Source organism: Parasteatoda tepidariorum, chromosome 5 (assembly GCF_982258835.1).
Source record: "Parasteatoda tepidariorum strain Cologne lab strain chromosome 5, Ptep-v5.0, whole genome shotgun sequence".
In the NCBI taxonomy this organism is placed as follows: Eukaryota; Metazoa; Arthropoda; class Arachnida; order Araneae; family Theridiidae; genus Parasteatoda; species Parasteatoda tepidariorum.
Window position 1 is genome coordinate 53,681,990 of NC_141759.1, and position 16,373 is coordinate 53,698,362.

General features: G+C 27.7%; 1 protein-coding gene across 1 annotated transcript in view; it reads right to left on the reverse strand.

Moving 5' to 3' along the window:
- The window catches only part of nompB (intraflagellar transport protein 88-like protein nompB), a 55,433-nt gene extending 40,247 nt beyond the window's left edge, over positions 1-15,186 (reverse strand). The window contains exons 1-6 of the mRNA XM_043050163.3: positions 14,927-15,186; positions 12,086-12,148; positions 10,918-10,977; positions 8,350-8,464; positions 7,109-7,184; positions 4,934-5,024 (exon numbers count right to left, since the gene is read on the reverse strand). Of these exons, the coding sequence (XP_042906097.2) occupies positions 4,934-5,024; positions 7,109-7,184; positions 8,350-8,464; positions 10,918-10,977; positions 12,086-12,148; positions 14,927-15,010 (489 nt within the window). The 5' untranslated portion in view covers positions 15,011-15,186. The remainder of the gene's footprint in view (positions 1-4,933; positions 5,025-7,108; positions 7,185-8,349; positions 8,465-10,917; positions 10,978-12,085; positions 12,149-14,926) is intronic.
- Positions 15,187-16,373: the final 1,187 nt, after the last annotated feature.

A 16,373-nucleotide genomic window follows, 5' to 3' on the forward strand; every position in this document is an offset into this window, starting at 1 on the left:
AAGATTTCTCTTTACTGTTCAATGGCACAGCTGGTTTCTTGGTTTTCCGATGAATGTCCTCATATTCATCAAGTTTTTCCACAAGCACCTTTGGAGTTTTTATTTTAGACCAGTCATCTATGAAATGTTCACGTATCTCGGTGGGCACCTTCTTTTTCATTTGGTCCGTTATGAGAAGATCTTTAAGTTCATCAAAGGTTTGAATATTTAACCCATTAAGCCATTCCTCGCAAAAATTTCTAATTTCATAAAAGAAATCTTTCCAGGTTCCTTCGGGGTTCTTTTGATGTGTGACAAACATTTGGCGAAATTTTTCAGGGCTCATTTTAAATCTTTGAAGTAATAATTTTTTCACATATTCATAATCAGCCGCATCTTTTTCTGGTTCACGAGCAATAAGGCATACGATATCTGACGGTATAATACTCATAAGATGCGTCACCCAGCATTCCTTCGGTAAATTTAAGATTTTTGCTTGACGTTCGAACGAAACTAAGAATAAACTGATATCATCATTTTTTGAATCAAATTTTGGAATTAACTTATGTAAATCAATCTTGAATTGTCCAGATTCTTTCACCTCATTTTCATCTCCTGTTTTCATCTCGATTTGTTTCTTCCGAAGCTCGAATTCCATTTCATCCTTCCTTTTCTTTTCTTCAACTTCATCTTGCCTCTTTCGTTCCGCCATTTCAAATTCTTCTTTTCTTTTACGTTTTTCAATTTCAAGTTCTTCTTTTCTTATGCGTTCATTTACTTCGAGTGCTTCTTTTCCTTTACGATCGTCTATAATAGTGTTCAACAGTTCTTTACAAAAATCTTCATCGAAATTTTCATTCTTCAAGATGAGCTCTTTCAACTCAAACACTCTTAGATTAGTAACATTTTCAACCCCCATTTCTATTGCCATGAATTGCAAGTCTATTTTTAAGCCTTTTCCTAAAAACGCCATCTCGCACCTTATTATAATTAACTTAAACTAATTACTTTACCTTGGTTCAAAAAAAATCTAAAAGTTTGATATGTAAAAGAAAAATAATAAAATATTTTAAACTTTTTTTTTTACATATATCTGATTAAATTTAAATTCAGCCATATGCTATTATAATAAAAAAAAATTAGTAATATCCTATTGTAATGTATACACGTAATATCACACAAAAAAAAATCTCTTCAAATGCAATAAAAAAAAGGTCTTTTTAAATTAGAATTCTACTTAAAACAAACAACTTATTAAAATGCAATCCTAAAACAGAACTACAAAATTCTCGAAACATAAATCAAAATTTTATTAAAACGCAACCTTCTTAAGTTAAAATAATACCAAAGCACTTTGTAAAATAATAGCAAACTACTTCTTAAAATCAATTCAAAATCACTGATGAGAACATAAAAAAAATCAAAAAGCATTAGACCTCAAGAACACAGTAATAGTAATAAATCACTAGATAATATTTCTAGCAACAGAATAAATGTATATCTTATATCAATAACAGAATGAAGTGAATACTTTTGACAAAATATTTCTCTTAATCACCACAAATTACTTTTCAAAACAAACTAATAAAATCTATCACTTTAAATATAAACATTCAATCGTATATTTATTATTCTTTTTCAGAGTCATCACTTTCCTTTTTTTTTTAAAGAATGAATAAGAATTCACCAAAACAAAACAGCATTTCACTTACTAGACTTCCTTTTTTTTCCATTAATCATAAAACAGAATGCCAAATATCAAATCAGAAAACATATAAACTTTACTGATATATAATTTAATATTCAATAAACCATAAGGAGAAGATTTCATTTAAACATCTACCATCATTAAAAGCAGTTATACAATATTTCAGAATTACTAATTCCAAAGTCATAAATAACTCTTATAAAGTATAAACATTTCTTCAACTAAGAAACGAATTAATCCATTACTTCCGCTTTCGGAAAATAAGTTTCACTTTGTATGCTTAACTTTCTTTTTTTTTTAAATCTTTAAAAAGCAATAGATTTTAGAATAAACTGCAACTTTATGCTTTTATACAGATATAAACACAGTAAATATATATTTTCGTTGATTAAAAAATAAGTTTTCTTAAGATTAGGATAATCTTTACACATTAAAACACAATAAAGTGATCAGGTTGATCAAAAGGTTTTGAAATGACCAGGACGGTCTCTGAACGAACGATAATATTAAACGTTTTAACCGGGATGGTTAAAATCTATATTTATTTATGATCAGGATTGATCAAATTTATATTTAGTAAACTAAATATAAAAACTACTTATCGTCTTGGATTGACGCATCTATTCTTTTTGTTTTGTTTTGAAAACAAAAGTTCCACCACATAAATTGAACTGATGTCAAAGAAACTATGAACTAAATATTAAATTCTTTATATTTTCGATGAAACATAAATACTCCTTTGAAAACTTTTGGAAACAATGATATATTTAGAACAAAGCGTTCTTTCTTCAACCAAAACAAAAATGCGTTTTCTATGGCAGAAAACCTAAATGAAAATATGTTTTCTATGGCAGAAAACCTAAATGAAAATATGTTTTCTATGGCAGAAAACCAAAATTATTCCTTCTACAACGAATATTTAATACGATTCTGATGAATCAACCCAATAAGTTAAACTGTAACTTATTATTTTCATACAATTAATACCAATTATTCACAGTTCCAAAAGTAATCAAGGCTAATAATAATGCACTCTTACCATTATTTTAAATTTAACTAAAATTTTACTAGTGAGTGTGGACTCCTCTTACCTGGTTTCTAATGGAATCCTTCATTTCCTTCATTGGAAACCATATTTCGGTTTCAGCTAATTGCTAATTAATTAGCTAATTTCATCTAGAATTCCATCCTTGCACGACTACGCCACTAAAACTTGCAGGTTCTTTTTCAAATTTTCATAATGTGAAATGATTTTCACACTAAACCTTTCTTGGCATAAAACAAATTTATTTAAACACATACTATGCCACATCACAAACATAAAATTAAGTATATAAAAAATTATTACGAATCACATAATCAAAAAGCGCTTCGCTCCTTCCTCCCACATACTAATCCTTTTTACACCACACTAATAGAAGAGAGCTTCTTTTTTAATTAATTCTTAAGTTTTGTTCATATCTCGCAGCGCCATCTAGTGGTGGCAAACCTTACAATCAGTATACCTCTGATACACCATTACAATCTTCGACTACACATATGCATTTCAAATTAAATGAATATGTGTAGTCAAAGTTGCAGTAAAGAGAGCAAAGACAGGGATATTTTTCCCCAGTGAAAACTTCTTACAAAAAATGCAGTGTTTTAAAATTAATTTTTTAAAAGAAAAATTCTTAGAATTCTTTCATATGAATATAAAAAATATAATTTTGAAAAGAGGTTCTTCAAAAACTACATACTTTTTGTGCTTAGAGAAAAATGGGTCAGTAAAATCTGTGCTCAACTTCATCTACATTAACATCATATATGGTGTGACAATTTATTTAATAACAAAAAAAGTTTATATTAAAGCATACACCTGCACTTAACAATATTCACCTTGCTTAAAATAATTATAATTTTCAATATATAATGGGTTCTATGGGATGCTGAGTCACTGAGTTTAGTTTAGTTTAGGTATAACACAATAATTTCTACAAAATTCTAGATTATATTCTTTCGTAATTTAATAATTTTTCAACAGAATTTTCTTCTTCTTTTAAATTGAATAGTTCCAGACCATCAATAATCCAAAAGTATTTCAAGTTTACATTCTATCAGAAATAATTTTATTAAATTAATGATAATTTTGATTATAAATTTATCATAAAATTATTTGTAACTATGACAATTATAAAATGATCTGTTGCCATATTACTCGCATTTTAACAGAATAAGTAAAAGTGCCATGCCGTTTATATGGCGGCATTGGTTCTGTTGAGAGTTAAAATGCAAATTTAGGAAACAGTTTAAAACAATAAATTGCTAAAAAAAAATTTCAGCTCTAATTCAGTGTGGTTCGACTTAAAATAAAACTATTTTTAACACACTAGAGCAAAATATTTGCAAAAAAAATACTAAAATATAATTATTATTTACTTAAAACTTCATTGGCTATTTATTGTTATCATCAATTACAAGGAGAGACTTTTTTCAGATTTGCTGATGGATGTTTTTTTTCAGGTTTTCTCAAAAATTATAACAAAAAAAGCAAAAATTACGTAAAATATTCCTGATATACATTCCTTGATTTCAACTGTTAGTATCAAATTTCCTAACACAGCAGAGTCTGAATAGTTTTAATTCCTAATTTCCTAAATTCCAAGCAAGTGAAAAAAAAATCAGTCATGCTCCCAAATAATGACCATGCAGACAGAACACATGTAACAATTACTACGACTGGTTTTACGATTTTTTCATAGGCTATTTATAAGAGACTTTTTTTAGGTTTGCTGATGGATGTTTTTTTCAGGTTTTCTCAAAATTTATAACAAAAAAGCAAAATTTAAGTAAAACACTCCTTGATTTCCATAGATAATATCAAATTTCCTAACACAGCAGAGTCTGAATAATTAGAATTCCCAAAAATCTGAGATAGTGAAAAAAAAATCAGTCATGCTCTCAAATAATGACCAACTCACAACACAACCAGACACAACACGTGTAACGATTACTACGACTGGTTTTACAACAATTACTATGACTATGACTTTCGAAAGTTTGAGATAGGCTTGGCCCGTCCACCTCAAATTATAGTGGATCTATTGTAATTCAAGTATATTTTCAATTATATATTTCAAATATTATTAAAAATAAAATGACACATCTAATTTTACATTACTATGTTTTTGCAAATATTTTTTCAGTGAATTCAATAAAAATAAACATTAAAAATCATGGTTTCAAATTAAAAAAAATAACGAGTACCAATTTCAATTCTCCAGAATCAGCTGATATACAGCTTTCTTCGAGGAGCTCCAAAACCTTCTTTTCAAGTTGCTTTAATCTTTCTTCAGGGCTAAAACCATAACCAAATCATATTTACAAAGATTCAAAATGGTATCAAATACAGAAGTATAGCAATTTAAAAAAGATAATGCTAAAATTTTAAAACAATAAAATTGTAGAGAAAATATATGTAAGTTTTTTGTTTTGTTTTTACAATAGAAAAAAAAAGCAAAGACCTTTTATTTACAAATGCAACATTGCTTAAGAATTCAAGATGCAGTTTTCTAGATTAATACTAATAATTTAATGGCTGATATTATTATTTTTCTTTAAAGACAGATGTAAGAGAAGATTGAAGTGTCTGTTTATATTAGAAATGCGACCCATTCACTTCTTTGAAAACTAATTTCAAAGGTTAAACCCCAAATATTAACAAATTAATCTTACTTTAGTTCAGTCATTTGCAAAGAAAACAAAGATAATATTGTTTTGCACACCTATATAAGAAAAGTATGATTTTTTACTATTTAAAAAACATTTTTTAGTTACATACCGTAAACAATTCTTTGGTACAATGTAACATAAAAAGCTTATATTAATCTTTTTATGTTATTTCTTTTCTATAAAACAAATCCTAATTAATTATTCCAATCGAAACACTTTCTCATACTTTTAAAAAGCCACATCCTGTTCTTAAATCTATTTTTGGCTCAAGTATGCATAATGAAAAGTAAAGACATTTTTTCCTTTTCTCTTTGTGGGAATAGCGTGACCTATTTCATAAGCCAATAGTAATTTCTAAGATTTCCTTCTTTTCCCTAAATAGAGACATTTTCGGATTTTTTGCAAGATTTTCCCTACCAGAAAGACTAATCGTCGATGGGGTAAATTTCACTTTTTGCTCGTCATCCATTTGAAAATGATCAAATAAAATTATTTTGCTTTCATTAAAATCCTGTGTCTGTTTTCCTGCTCAGTCCGACTGCTACATTTTACATATATACAGTGAAACCTCCAGGACAGATCACCTCTATGTAACGACCTCTTTTATTTACGACCACTTTTCGGAGGTCCAGAGCTTTTTCCATAGACTTTGTATTGAAGAAAATCTTAAGAAATGACCATCAAAACCTCTCCCATTGACCAGGTAATCTTTCGCACGAAATGAGGAAAAGGTTAATTAAGGAAACACAAAAAAAATTCAAAACGAAAAACGCTAACAAAACAATTAAGTAGATTAAAATGCATTCAAAATATCTGCGCAGGACTCTCATTTAGAGAGCTCTTTTTGATAATCCACAACCAATGATCCAAAGACTAATGAACAAAGGGATTCACAACCTCATGTTGCAGTCAGAGTGCACTAAAGACGATGCCATCAATGATTTATTTTTAGAAATAAAAGTTAAATAAGAAAAAAGAAGTTATTTTAGAAAAAACTAAGCATCTCAAACAAATAAGTTTTAAATCTAACTAATTTTTATAATACAAAATTAAATGCTAACTTATAGTTAAAATGCATAATTGTTTATTTATTTAAAATAGTTCTATCTATCATAATTGGTAAATTTGTTTTTACACATAATTATATAAGTAAAGGTAATTTTTTATTGACTCTAAAGTTTATTCATCGATCCGGGTTTCATGACACCGACAAAAGTGGCATTTCTGCACCATGAAAATTACACGGACTAAAATTAAAATCCCTTGCGAAAGCTCATACCTACGATAACATTTTAAAGTGAATGGAGGTAACCTCTAAGAATGAACAATTTTAAACAAATGACAAGTTAAATGGCGTGGAAAAGTTGTTGAGTCATTGAAACAATATAGATGGATTGGTTAAGAAAGGGAAGGTATAAGAATATCTGATGGATCAAGATCTTAAAAGTTGCTCGAGATTTTATCTTAAAAATATATATGTATATTATGAATACTATTTAAGTTAAATAAGAATTAGATACCTTAACTACAACTGAAATTACAGTTAGGTTAAGGTACAAAAAATTCTAATTTTTAAAATCAAATAATCACAAAATAATAAATTAAGTGCAATGCAAGTCTTTTAAAAGTAGGTGACTTCTTTTTTTTGTTTAAAATATCTTCATACAATTAAAATACAGACTTGAACATTTCTAGCAATATTTTGTATACCTGTTCTCGTCTTTAATGAGTAAAGGTGAAACAGTTGATTTTGCTTGATTTAAAGGATCAAAAATACCAGAGGGAGCTATAAAATAATAAATACATATATTTTTTTTAATAAGATACTTAATTAAAACTTTTTTAAATATATTCATGTAATAGAAATAATATAATTGTAACTTTATCAATAATTTAATTCATAACATAAATACTTAAAAATTTTAATAGCTTTTAAAAAATTACAGAAACTAAATCAGCTTATTAAAAATATTCAACAGCTAAATTCAAAAAAAGATAATCTTTTTATATGAAAAAAAACAAAATTTCCTGTATTTATATATGTATCTTCAATAATATTATAAAATATTCCAAACCACATTCATTTAAGGTAACATTAACCCTCAACAAGATGCTTCTAAAAAGTAAGAGTTACTTTTCCATAAAGTTAAAAGATATATTTACTTTTTTATTACATTGAAGTCTTAAAATAGCAATTTGCGAATTTTTTTTTCAGTCAGTCAAACTTTTTAGTGCCTAGTCATGAATACATTAAGTTCTCAACTCTGCATTATTTTCAACAGAGTATTTAAAGCCATGGGCATACATTGCCATGGAAGTTTAAAAACTTTTTGCTGATATATAAATACTTTAGAAGGTGAAATCTTATTAATACTTATGCAACTTTAAAATCCAAGATTCCTATGTTCTTGGTAGCAGAATTAGTGGGGCACAGAAGAGAGATGCATATTAATTTTTGACTTGCAGACATAAATTAGTAAATACAAATACCTAATTGTATACTCAGCAGATAAATTTTGCATTTTTTCCATGGTGTTACAGGTCGGTACAGGGGTTTCTATAGGGACAATGTAAATCAATATAAAATGATGAATCTAACTATCAATGCAATAAACCAAACTATCAATGTAAAAAAATGAATCTAATTAACAATGAAGGAATCTAACTATCAATGCGATAAAAAAGTTTTATTGTTCAAAAGGATTAGCAGAGTTTTGAAATGCACAAAACTTTAAAAAATCCTGCTCCAGGATCAACATATCATAACCATTAACAATTATAATGAATATAGAAATATTGAAGGTTTTTTATGTTTTGAATAATAACAAACCAACAAATATTAATTTTATTTCATATATTACTTCTTTCTTTTAATATAAAAATAAACTATGTTCACAGAGTAATAAAATTGTATTTATAGTCACGCTAAGATTTTAATTAGCAGCAATTACCTCTGGTTCCAGAAGATGTAAATCCAGCACCTCTTACAGCAGTCATTGGACGAGTAAGGCCTTCTTGAGAGCTGTTTGTGGACAGCCCAGATGAGGATGGAACATTTCTTCCCCACTAAAGAAAAAATAAAACTCTTAAAAAAATTTCATTTGAATTAGTAATACATCCGGCAAAGTGAAAATTAAAAGTCAAAAATAAGTGATAGAGCAACAGAGAAACAATTCATTGCAAAATTTAGATGAAAACATGATGGACAATAACATGGAAGTTTTCATCATGCTATTCAGCATAAAAGTAACAAACACAAGAATTAGCAAAAAAAATGAGTTTTTAATTATGGCTTTTCTAAAAAAGGACACAATGTCTTGATCTGATCCAATAAACTTTTTTTCTTTTCAAAAACTAGCATCAGAGTGCTTTATTTTTTAAAAATCCTAAAATAAAAATAAAAAAAAGGTTTAAATACTACAAAAATTTATGTATTCAAAATGCATACATTTACTCTTTGTAGTAAATCTTTCACATTTTTTATCAATCTGACCAAAAAACTTGGGAATAAAAAAATAAAGAAAGCACTTTAAAAATTAGCTTTGAATAAGTTAAATTTTATATTTCCAAAAATTAGCAATTTTATATGAAATCAATTACCTAAGAAAATACACCATTTTTATGCATATAACTATTATACCATATTCTATAATGTTGTTAAATATTTTAAATACAAGCTAAATATGCCAAGTATTAATGCATTGCTATTAACAATCTGTAGTTAGAATGTCTTTGAGGGTGGCTGAGAACTTACAGTAAAGTACATTTAGTCATATCAGCTGCTTTCTAAAGGGGTGAACTTTTTAAACAAACCAGCTTATAATAGGTATTCAGGGCCAGCACTAAGGATTTCGAATTATTAGCCAGTAAATTAGCAAAATATCAAAAGTATTCACCAAGTTTTGAAAGTCTTCACCAAATGTAAATCTTAAAAAAATTTTAAGATTAATTTCCCCCCCATAGAAATCTATTTTACGGTAGTTTGTTTCAGGTTTACATTATTTGGACACAATTCTAATTAGTTATGTGGCACAACTACCAAAAATTACTGTAATTGAATAAAAATACTGATCTGTTTAGAAAAATTCATTTTGACATAATATTGAGGATCTAGTTAAATATATATTTATCTTTCCAGTGGAAAAAATAATTCACCAAAACATAATTTTATTCACCAAATTTATGATTTTATCGCATTTGGCAAGGTGGTGAATGCTTATTGCAAACCCTGGGTATTTTCATGAAGCAATTAATTTTTACTTATCGTGAGAAAGGCATGAAGGTCTCCTACAAATCTAAAAGTTGTGAATCAAATAATAGAATATTTGTGAATCTCAGATGTCAAACCTTTTTCTATTTCATTTCACCCAGAAATTTTACTAAAAATTGTTGTTTGACAAAAAACATATGCTGCATTAAGATATTCATGTGGTAATTAAAAGCAAATATTTCAAAAATTATAAATATTAAAGCAAATAAATAACTTTGATTGAATTTTATTAATTTTGTTAAGATAAAGCTAAATTCCTGTTTAGTGTGAAATATATTTTAGACATAGCTTTCTAACTGTTTAAATTTGTCAATGAAATGGCCAACGAGAAAAAACAACAAATTTTAATTTAAATCTGCAATGCTCAGAAATGAGATGGGATTAAACCAGTACCATTATAAATAAACAATGTTACATAAATTCCTTTCATATTTAAAAAAAAAATTAGTTTGATTAAGAAAATCAAAATACTGAATAAAAATATAGTAAAAACAAGTCTCAAATAAAATATATACAGGCAGTGAATTTTTAAATCTAGATACAGCTCAAATAGCACGTTTACAATAATGGATACAGCTGAAAATACCTGTTTAAGAAAATGGACACCACTCAAAATACGTGTTTACAAAAATGGACGAAGCAATGTGCCTTTTTAGTTTTCAAACCAAATGTAACAACTAAATGAAGGATTAGACGCTTACTTTTCCTTATTTATTTAATCACTAAGCATTATAATAACAGGTCAAAGTCTCAGACTTCGGGTGGCTAGGTATATATTACAGATGTAGCTTTTCAGGCAATATTTACTTATTCAGAACTCTAAATGATAGAGTAGGTTTTTAAACTCTAAATTCTTACAACGTAAATTTATCTACACTATTATAAATTTACAGCAACTGTAGCAATCTTGTAAAAACAACTGTTGACCTTTAAAGTCTTTTCAAATACAGGCTAATTTAATAAAATTTAGCAATGATTTTTGCAAAGGACAATCTCCCATAACAATTCATTAAAAAAAGAACAATAAAAAGAAGTTCAGAAAACAGAATCAAATGCTATGCCCATTTCCTTAAACACACATTTTGAGACGTGGGTTCAGATTTAAAAACTCACAGACAACATGTTTTTTATTTCACCAAAAATATTTTCAAATTATTTAATTAATAATCTCTTGGCAAACTTCATTTAAACAAAAATAAGACAAATCTATTATATCAAGTGCTTGAAATATAGAAAAATAACTTCTTACTCCTGTAGTTCCTCCTCGAGAAGTACTTAAACGAGAAGTTCCAGGTATTTTAGCAGTTGGCTGAAAATTAAATATCTGTGTAAAATTACGATTAGTATAAAATAATTGCTGATAAGTATCTCTGAAAAATGATTCAACTACAGTAGGGAACCGATTATCCAGAACGATTGGGACCATCGCTATTCCAAATAACTGATTTTTCGGTTTTTTGAATCGCTACAAAAAGCCGTTATTTTATTGTCAAACCCAACTAAAAAAAAACTTTTTAGAAATAATCTTAAAAAGAAGAAAAAACGGTAAAGTAATACACTAATGATTATTTCTAAAATGATGGTAAGGTAAACATCTTTTAAAAAAGAAAGAAAAATCCTAAAATCTTATGAGGAAAAAAAATTCTTTTTTAAAAATGTCGGGAAAATTTATCGAATTTCGTTCCGGTTTTCTGGATAAGAGGTTCTGTACTGTATTTCTAAATGACACTGAAACATATTTTACAACAATTATATACCAAAATACCTCTAAACAACTAATAGTGAAATGTGCATTTTTAAATAGTTTTTCATTATTTCTGATACTATTCCATGCTTTCAAAAAAAAAGATAAAAGAGCATATATTAATATATTTATAACATTATACTACGCAAAACATTACATATACTTAGGCAAACCTGAAATCTCATTAAATATGGATTATAATAAATGGATACATCCTACTGTATTAATCAAAAATTTCAAAATTGGCAATAAATTAGGAATCTATGAAAAAACTAGTGATTATGCTATTTTTTCTTGTACCATATTTGCAACACCCCTACCAATAAATATTTTAAAGTTTGAAAAAAGTTTCAAAATAAGTGATTTGCTTTCTTTTCATAAAATAAAAATTATGAAACCAAAAAAAAAAAATTTTTGTGAAATATATTGTATAGGTAAATTGAATATAAAATCAATATTTTACTCAATGTAACAAATAAGCTTGCTTAAGGTTAACTTATTCTTAATGAGATAATAAGGTTATAAGGTTAATGAGATAATAAGGTTAACTTATTCTTAGAATTGAGATTTGTGTAGATATTTGATTCAGTTTGTCACTCTTTCAAAGTTGATACTGACAACACCACTCACTATTTAAGACTCTTGAAAACAAAAAACAAATTAAAAAAATTACCACTGGTCGTCTTCCATAGCTGGTGCGGACAGCTTGCTGAAAAGCTTCATCTTCTTGAATTGCCTGAAATCAATCAAACAAAGAGTTAACCTAATTGATATGATTCTATAATTGATACAATATAATAATGGAAATCAAAATGATATTGATTTTTTTTTTCATAAACAAAATGTAATTTGAAATTATATAAAAAAAAAAACCGTGCATTGCTAATTTATTAAATGTACAGTTAGCTTCTATTTAATGTATCAAGCAATAAATGTTTTTCATTGGCTTCATAAGAAATTCCTGCATTTGTTGACATTGAAAAAAACCTCAAAATTAAAAAGCTAAATATCACAAAGACACTTAAATTGAGTTTGCTAACGTTATCAAAGAAAATTATTTTTAAAAAGTCATAATTTTAAAATTCGATTTCTCAAGAACTATTTGAGAGATTTGACTCATATTTTGCCATTTAAAATTGCTTTTTTCAAACTGATGTAAAAAATTGCATGCCCTATAATCCATCCTAACTTTTTTCAAATTCTGTTTAATAAAATAATAAATATTCACTAAAAGTTATATTTTGCATGGGATTATTTTTGGATATACGAATTATATAGTTGTGTATAAAAATTTTCTAATTTGTTTAAAAAGTTCTTAAGATATGGTGAAATACTCAAATTAAAGGGTCTATACTTTGGAGCGCTCTCCTGATAAAACTATTGGAACCATATCTCCAGCTCCATTGAGGCTATCCCTTACCCCTATTTTTTAAGAGTCAGAAAACTGAATCTATCAACAACAAGAAAAAGTATATTTATTCAGAAAAAGTAAGTTTTTGCGTCTGATTTTGTAACTTAAAATATTGTCTGATTTAATTAATCAGCATGTTTGATGTCACCCCCTGGATCCATTGAGACTGAGTCCTAGAACATGAAGATCCGATGATTAGTTCAAAAGCTATTGACATGGTCTGTTTATTTTTAGTGCATTGTACATGTAAGCAAGAGTACCGAAAATTTGCAGAGACTAATATACATTGAAAATTCCCTTAATTTTATTTTTTTTTACAATAATTTCTTCAAAATATTTTTGGAAAATAAAGTTTATATAAGAAAAAAATTCCTTCGATTTTACACAATTCTTGATTAAACCATCAAATGTGTTATAAAATAATAGAAATCAAAATATATTGAAATAGTAATAATTTATTTAATTAAATTTAAGGTCCCACTTATAAACTAAACTAAGCTCAGTAGCACGACAGCTCATAGAGGACCAAGGCCTACTGTGCCCATCTCAGTTTTCTTGACCTTGGGCTCTGGGGTGCAGGAGCAGATGTTCTGGTTAGGTGATCAGCAGAACGCGAAACCCCCAGTGTTTAGTTCCCAAGCATGCTTGGTACTCACTTATTGACCCACTGAAGGGATGAAAGGCTGAGTAAACCTTGCCTGGCCCGAGGATCGAACCCAGGACCTGTGGCACGAGAGCACGAAGCGTTGCCACTCAACCACCAGGCATCACTTATAAACTAAAGGAATTAAAACTAATAAATACATAATTAACATATAACAAGGGAAAATTTTTCAAAGTGACATATTTTAACAAAAAATTTTGTAGGAATTTTTTTAGATCAAATATTTCCTCATGGCTGCCAGAATTTCCCGCAAACCTCATTCACACAATCAGACATATTCTACTCCCCTAAATATAATAATTAATAAAAAATTTTGGGAATAAAAAAAAATTATAAGTTGAGATCAGACAACTATTGACAAACACTGTAATTTCACTTAATTAAAAAAAAATCTGTCTAAATTCTGACATAAAAGAATTAAAATAAATATTTAGACTGATAGTCAACAGCTCATAGTTATTACATGTAACATAAACTGAATAATTATAACATAGCAAATTATATGGAACTTAAAGTATCAAAAGTACAATGCTTTTAGAAAAACCAATTAATAGTTTCAATAATTTTGGCTATATTTCTTATATGTGACATATAATATAAATCATAAATATAGTAGTATAAAATGCAAGTATTGTGCATGATTTAGTAACTAACAAAATGCCTCCAATCACAACAAAGAATTTTGCCCCACATTTTTGACAGTTTTGGTCAGATTTCGGCAGTTTATGACTCTTTCGAACAAGTTTTTAACATGTCATGTCAAAAACCAGTTTTTGACATCAAAAAACCAACCCTGCCTATAATATTATTTCATATTAAGTTATTTAGTATTATATTATTTATTCTTTAAAGAATATTACATTCAGTAAAGAATATTACATTGCTTTAAAGAATATAGTAAGAGTAAATTTAAGCAAATCAAATTTCGGTATGCAGAATTAAAAGAAGTAGTCCTAAGTCCAGCTCTGCAAAATACAAAGAATAGTTACAATAAAAAAAAAATACAATGCTTTCTAAAAAAAAAATTTTGCACGATACATGCTTCGCTTTACTCATATCATGTTATTCCTTTCTATTAACAAATTAATTTAATAGCCAAGTTAAGGGGTTTTAAAATTTAGGCATGCATAAAGTAAACGAGACTTATAATACAATTTAATTGTTAGATCCACTTTTGTTACACAAAGGAATGTAATATTTTAAATTACAGGAATTAAACCAGTTAAACAGAAAGTGTAACAAATTGAACACGAAATCATTTGAAAATTATCTCCACCTAGAAAGAACTAGGTGTGCTTATTTCATATTTTATGCCATAAGAAAAAAAAATCTGTAAGTTAAGATTAACTAATTGTTAAAAGCATACATTTATCTTTAAAAAATTGAGCATTTATACAACACAAAGCTTTGCTCTTAACATTATTTTTATTTATACTGACAGCAGTGTCCAGGGATGGGTGATATTCATTGTATCCAGAATAAAGATCCTCATCTTCAAAGGATGGGGGATTCAATGTTTCCATTCTAAATATTTAAGAAAAGGCAGAATACATGACTTTGTCATATAAAAACAACCAATTTCATTGTCACCATTGTTCAAAACAAATCCTCGTCACCTTGACAACAGAAATTACACATTAAATTCTAATAATAACTTCGTAGTTTTGCTTGTAACCTTTAGTTTACAGAACTTAATAATGCTCCTTCTCTAATCTCTTACGAGCGCCATCTAGGAAGTTTATTAACTCAGTCATAAAAGCGCCATCTAGTCGTGGCGCTAGATGGCGGATCAAAGTAGGCGCTACCGTTCCCACAGATTCTTTTGACAGATTCTCATGAATTTTTCCCGATTTCTTTTGAATCAACAACAAATTACCGAAGTAATTTTTAATAAATATTGAGTACTCTTTTAAATTACAAAGTTTTAATTTTTAAAGAAAATTTGTCAGCACATTGTTATTAATCAAGTAATTATTGTAGCGAGTTATTGAGTCAAAGATTCGTAACAAATTTTATAGGAAAACAGCAATCCTTTGCTTATTGTTCTAAATGAATAATTTTTTCTTTCTTTATTCCTTAAAAAATTCAAATCATTCATCTTTTACTTGAAACTTTATGCTTTTTTATTCATTATGTAACAACAGTTTGTGAATTCTTATAATTTAGTTAAAAATTGCTTTATGTTCTACCTTAGAAGTTCGAAGTGAATAATTTTTTGCCTCTAAAATGTAGAGTACCTTTCTCTAATCATAACTTTATAATGACCGTTCTTTATCAATTTAATGTAGACTCTGTCATTGGAAAATGCTTTTGTGACGAGCAATTTAAAAAAGTAACGTTAGTTTAGTTATTACCTGTTATGTCTTTTAACGAAATTATTACAACTTTAATAAAAATTTAAATCTAAGACTATCTGTAAAGTGCTCAAATTAAAAAAATTATATCACCTTAAATAACTCTCGCACTAATGATTGGATTTTCACGAACTAAGTGACGATCTTAATAATTCCTAGCGGTTACTTAAAGTTTGCTAATTAATTTGTGCTAACTATTAAGTTTCAAGTTCAGACACTTTCTCTGAATAAAGAAATTTTTTTTACATATTTGGATTCCTCACCCTTAAAATGGGGGGTTGACAAAATTTCGAAAAGATAGGATTATAAATTGGGGAAGAAATATATTTAGCAATAGTCCCAAAAAAAACAAGCAAATGAGTACTTTAAAATAACCATAGACAAATTCAGGAGAGCAGACATTGCTAAGCAACCAAGTTCAGACACAAAAACGCACTTTTTCTGAATAAACATTTGTATATATATATATATGTAATAAGCGAGACAACAGCCTCTATGTTATCCCGCCAGATGTCGCTCTCAGGAACAAGAA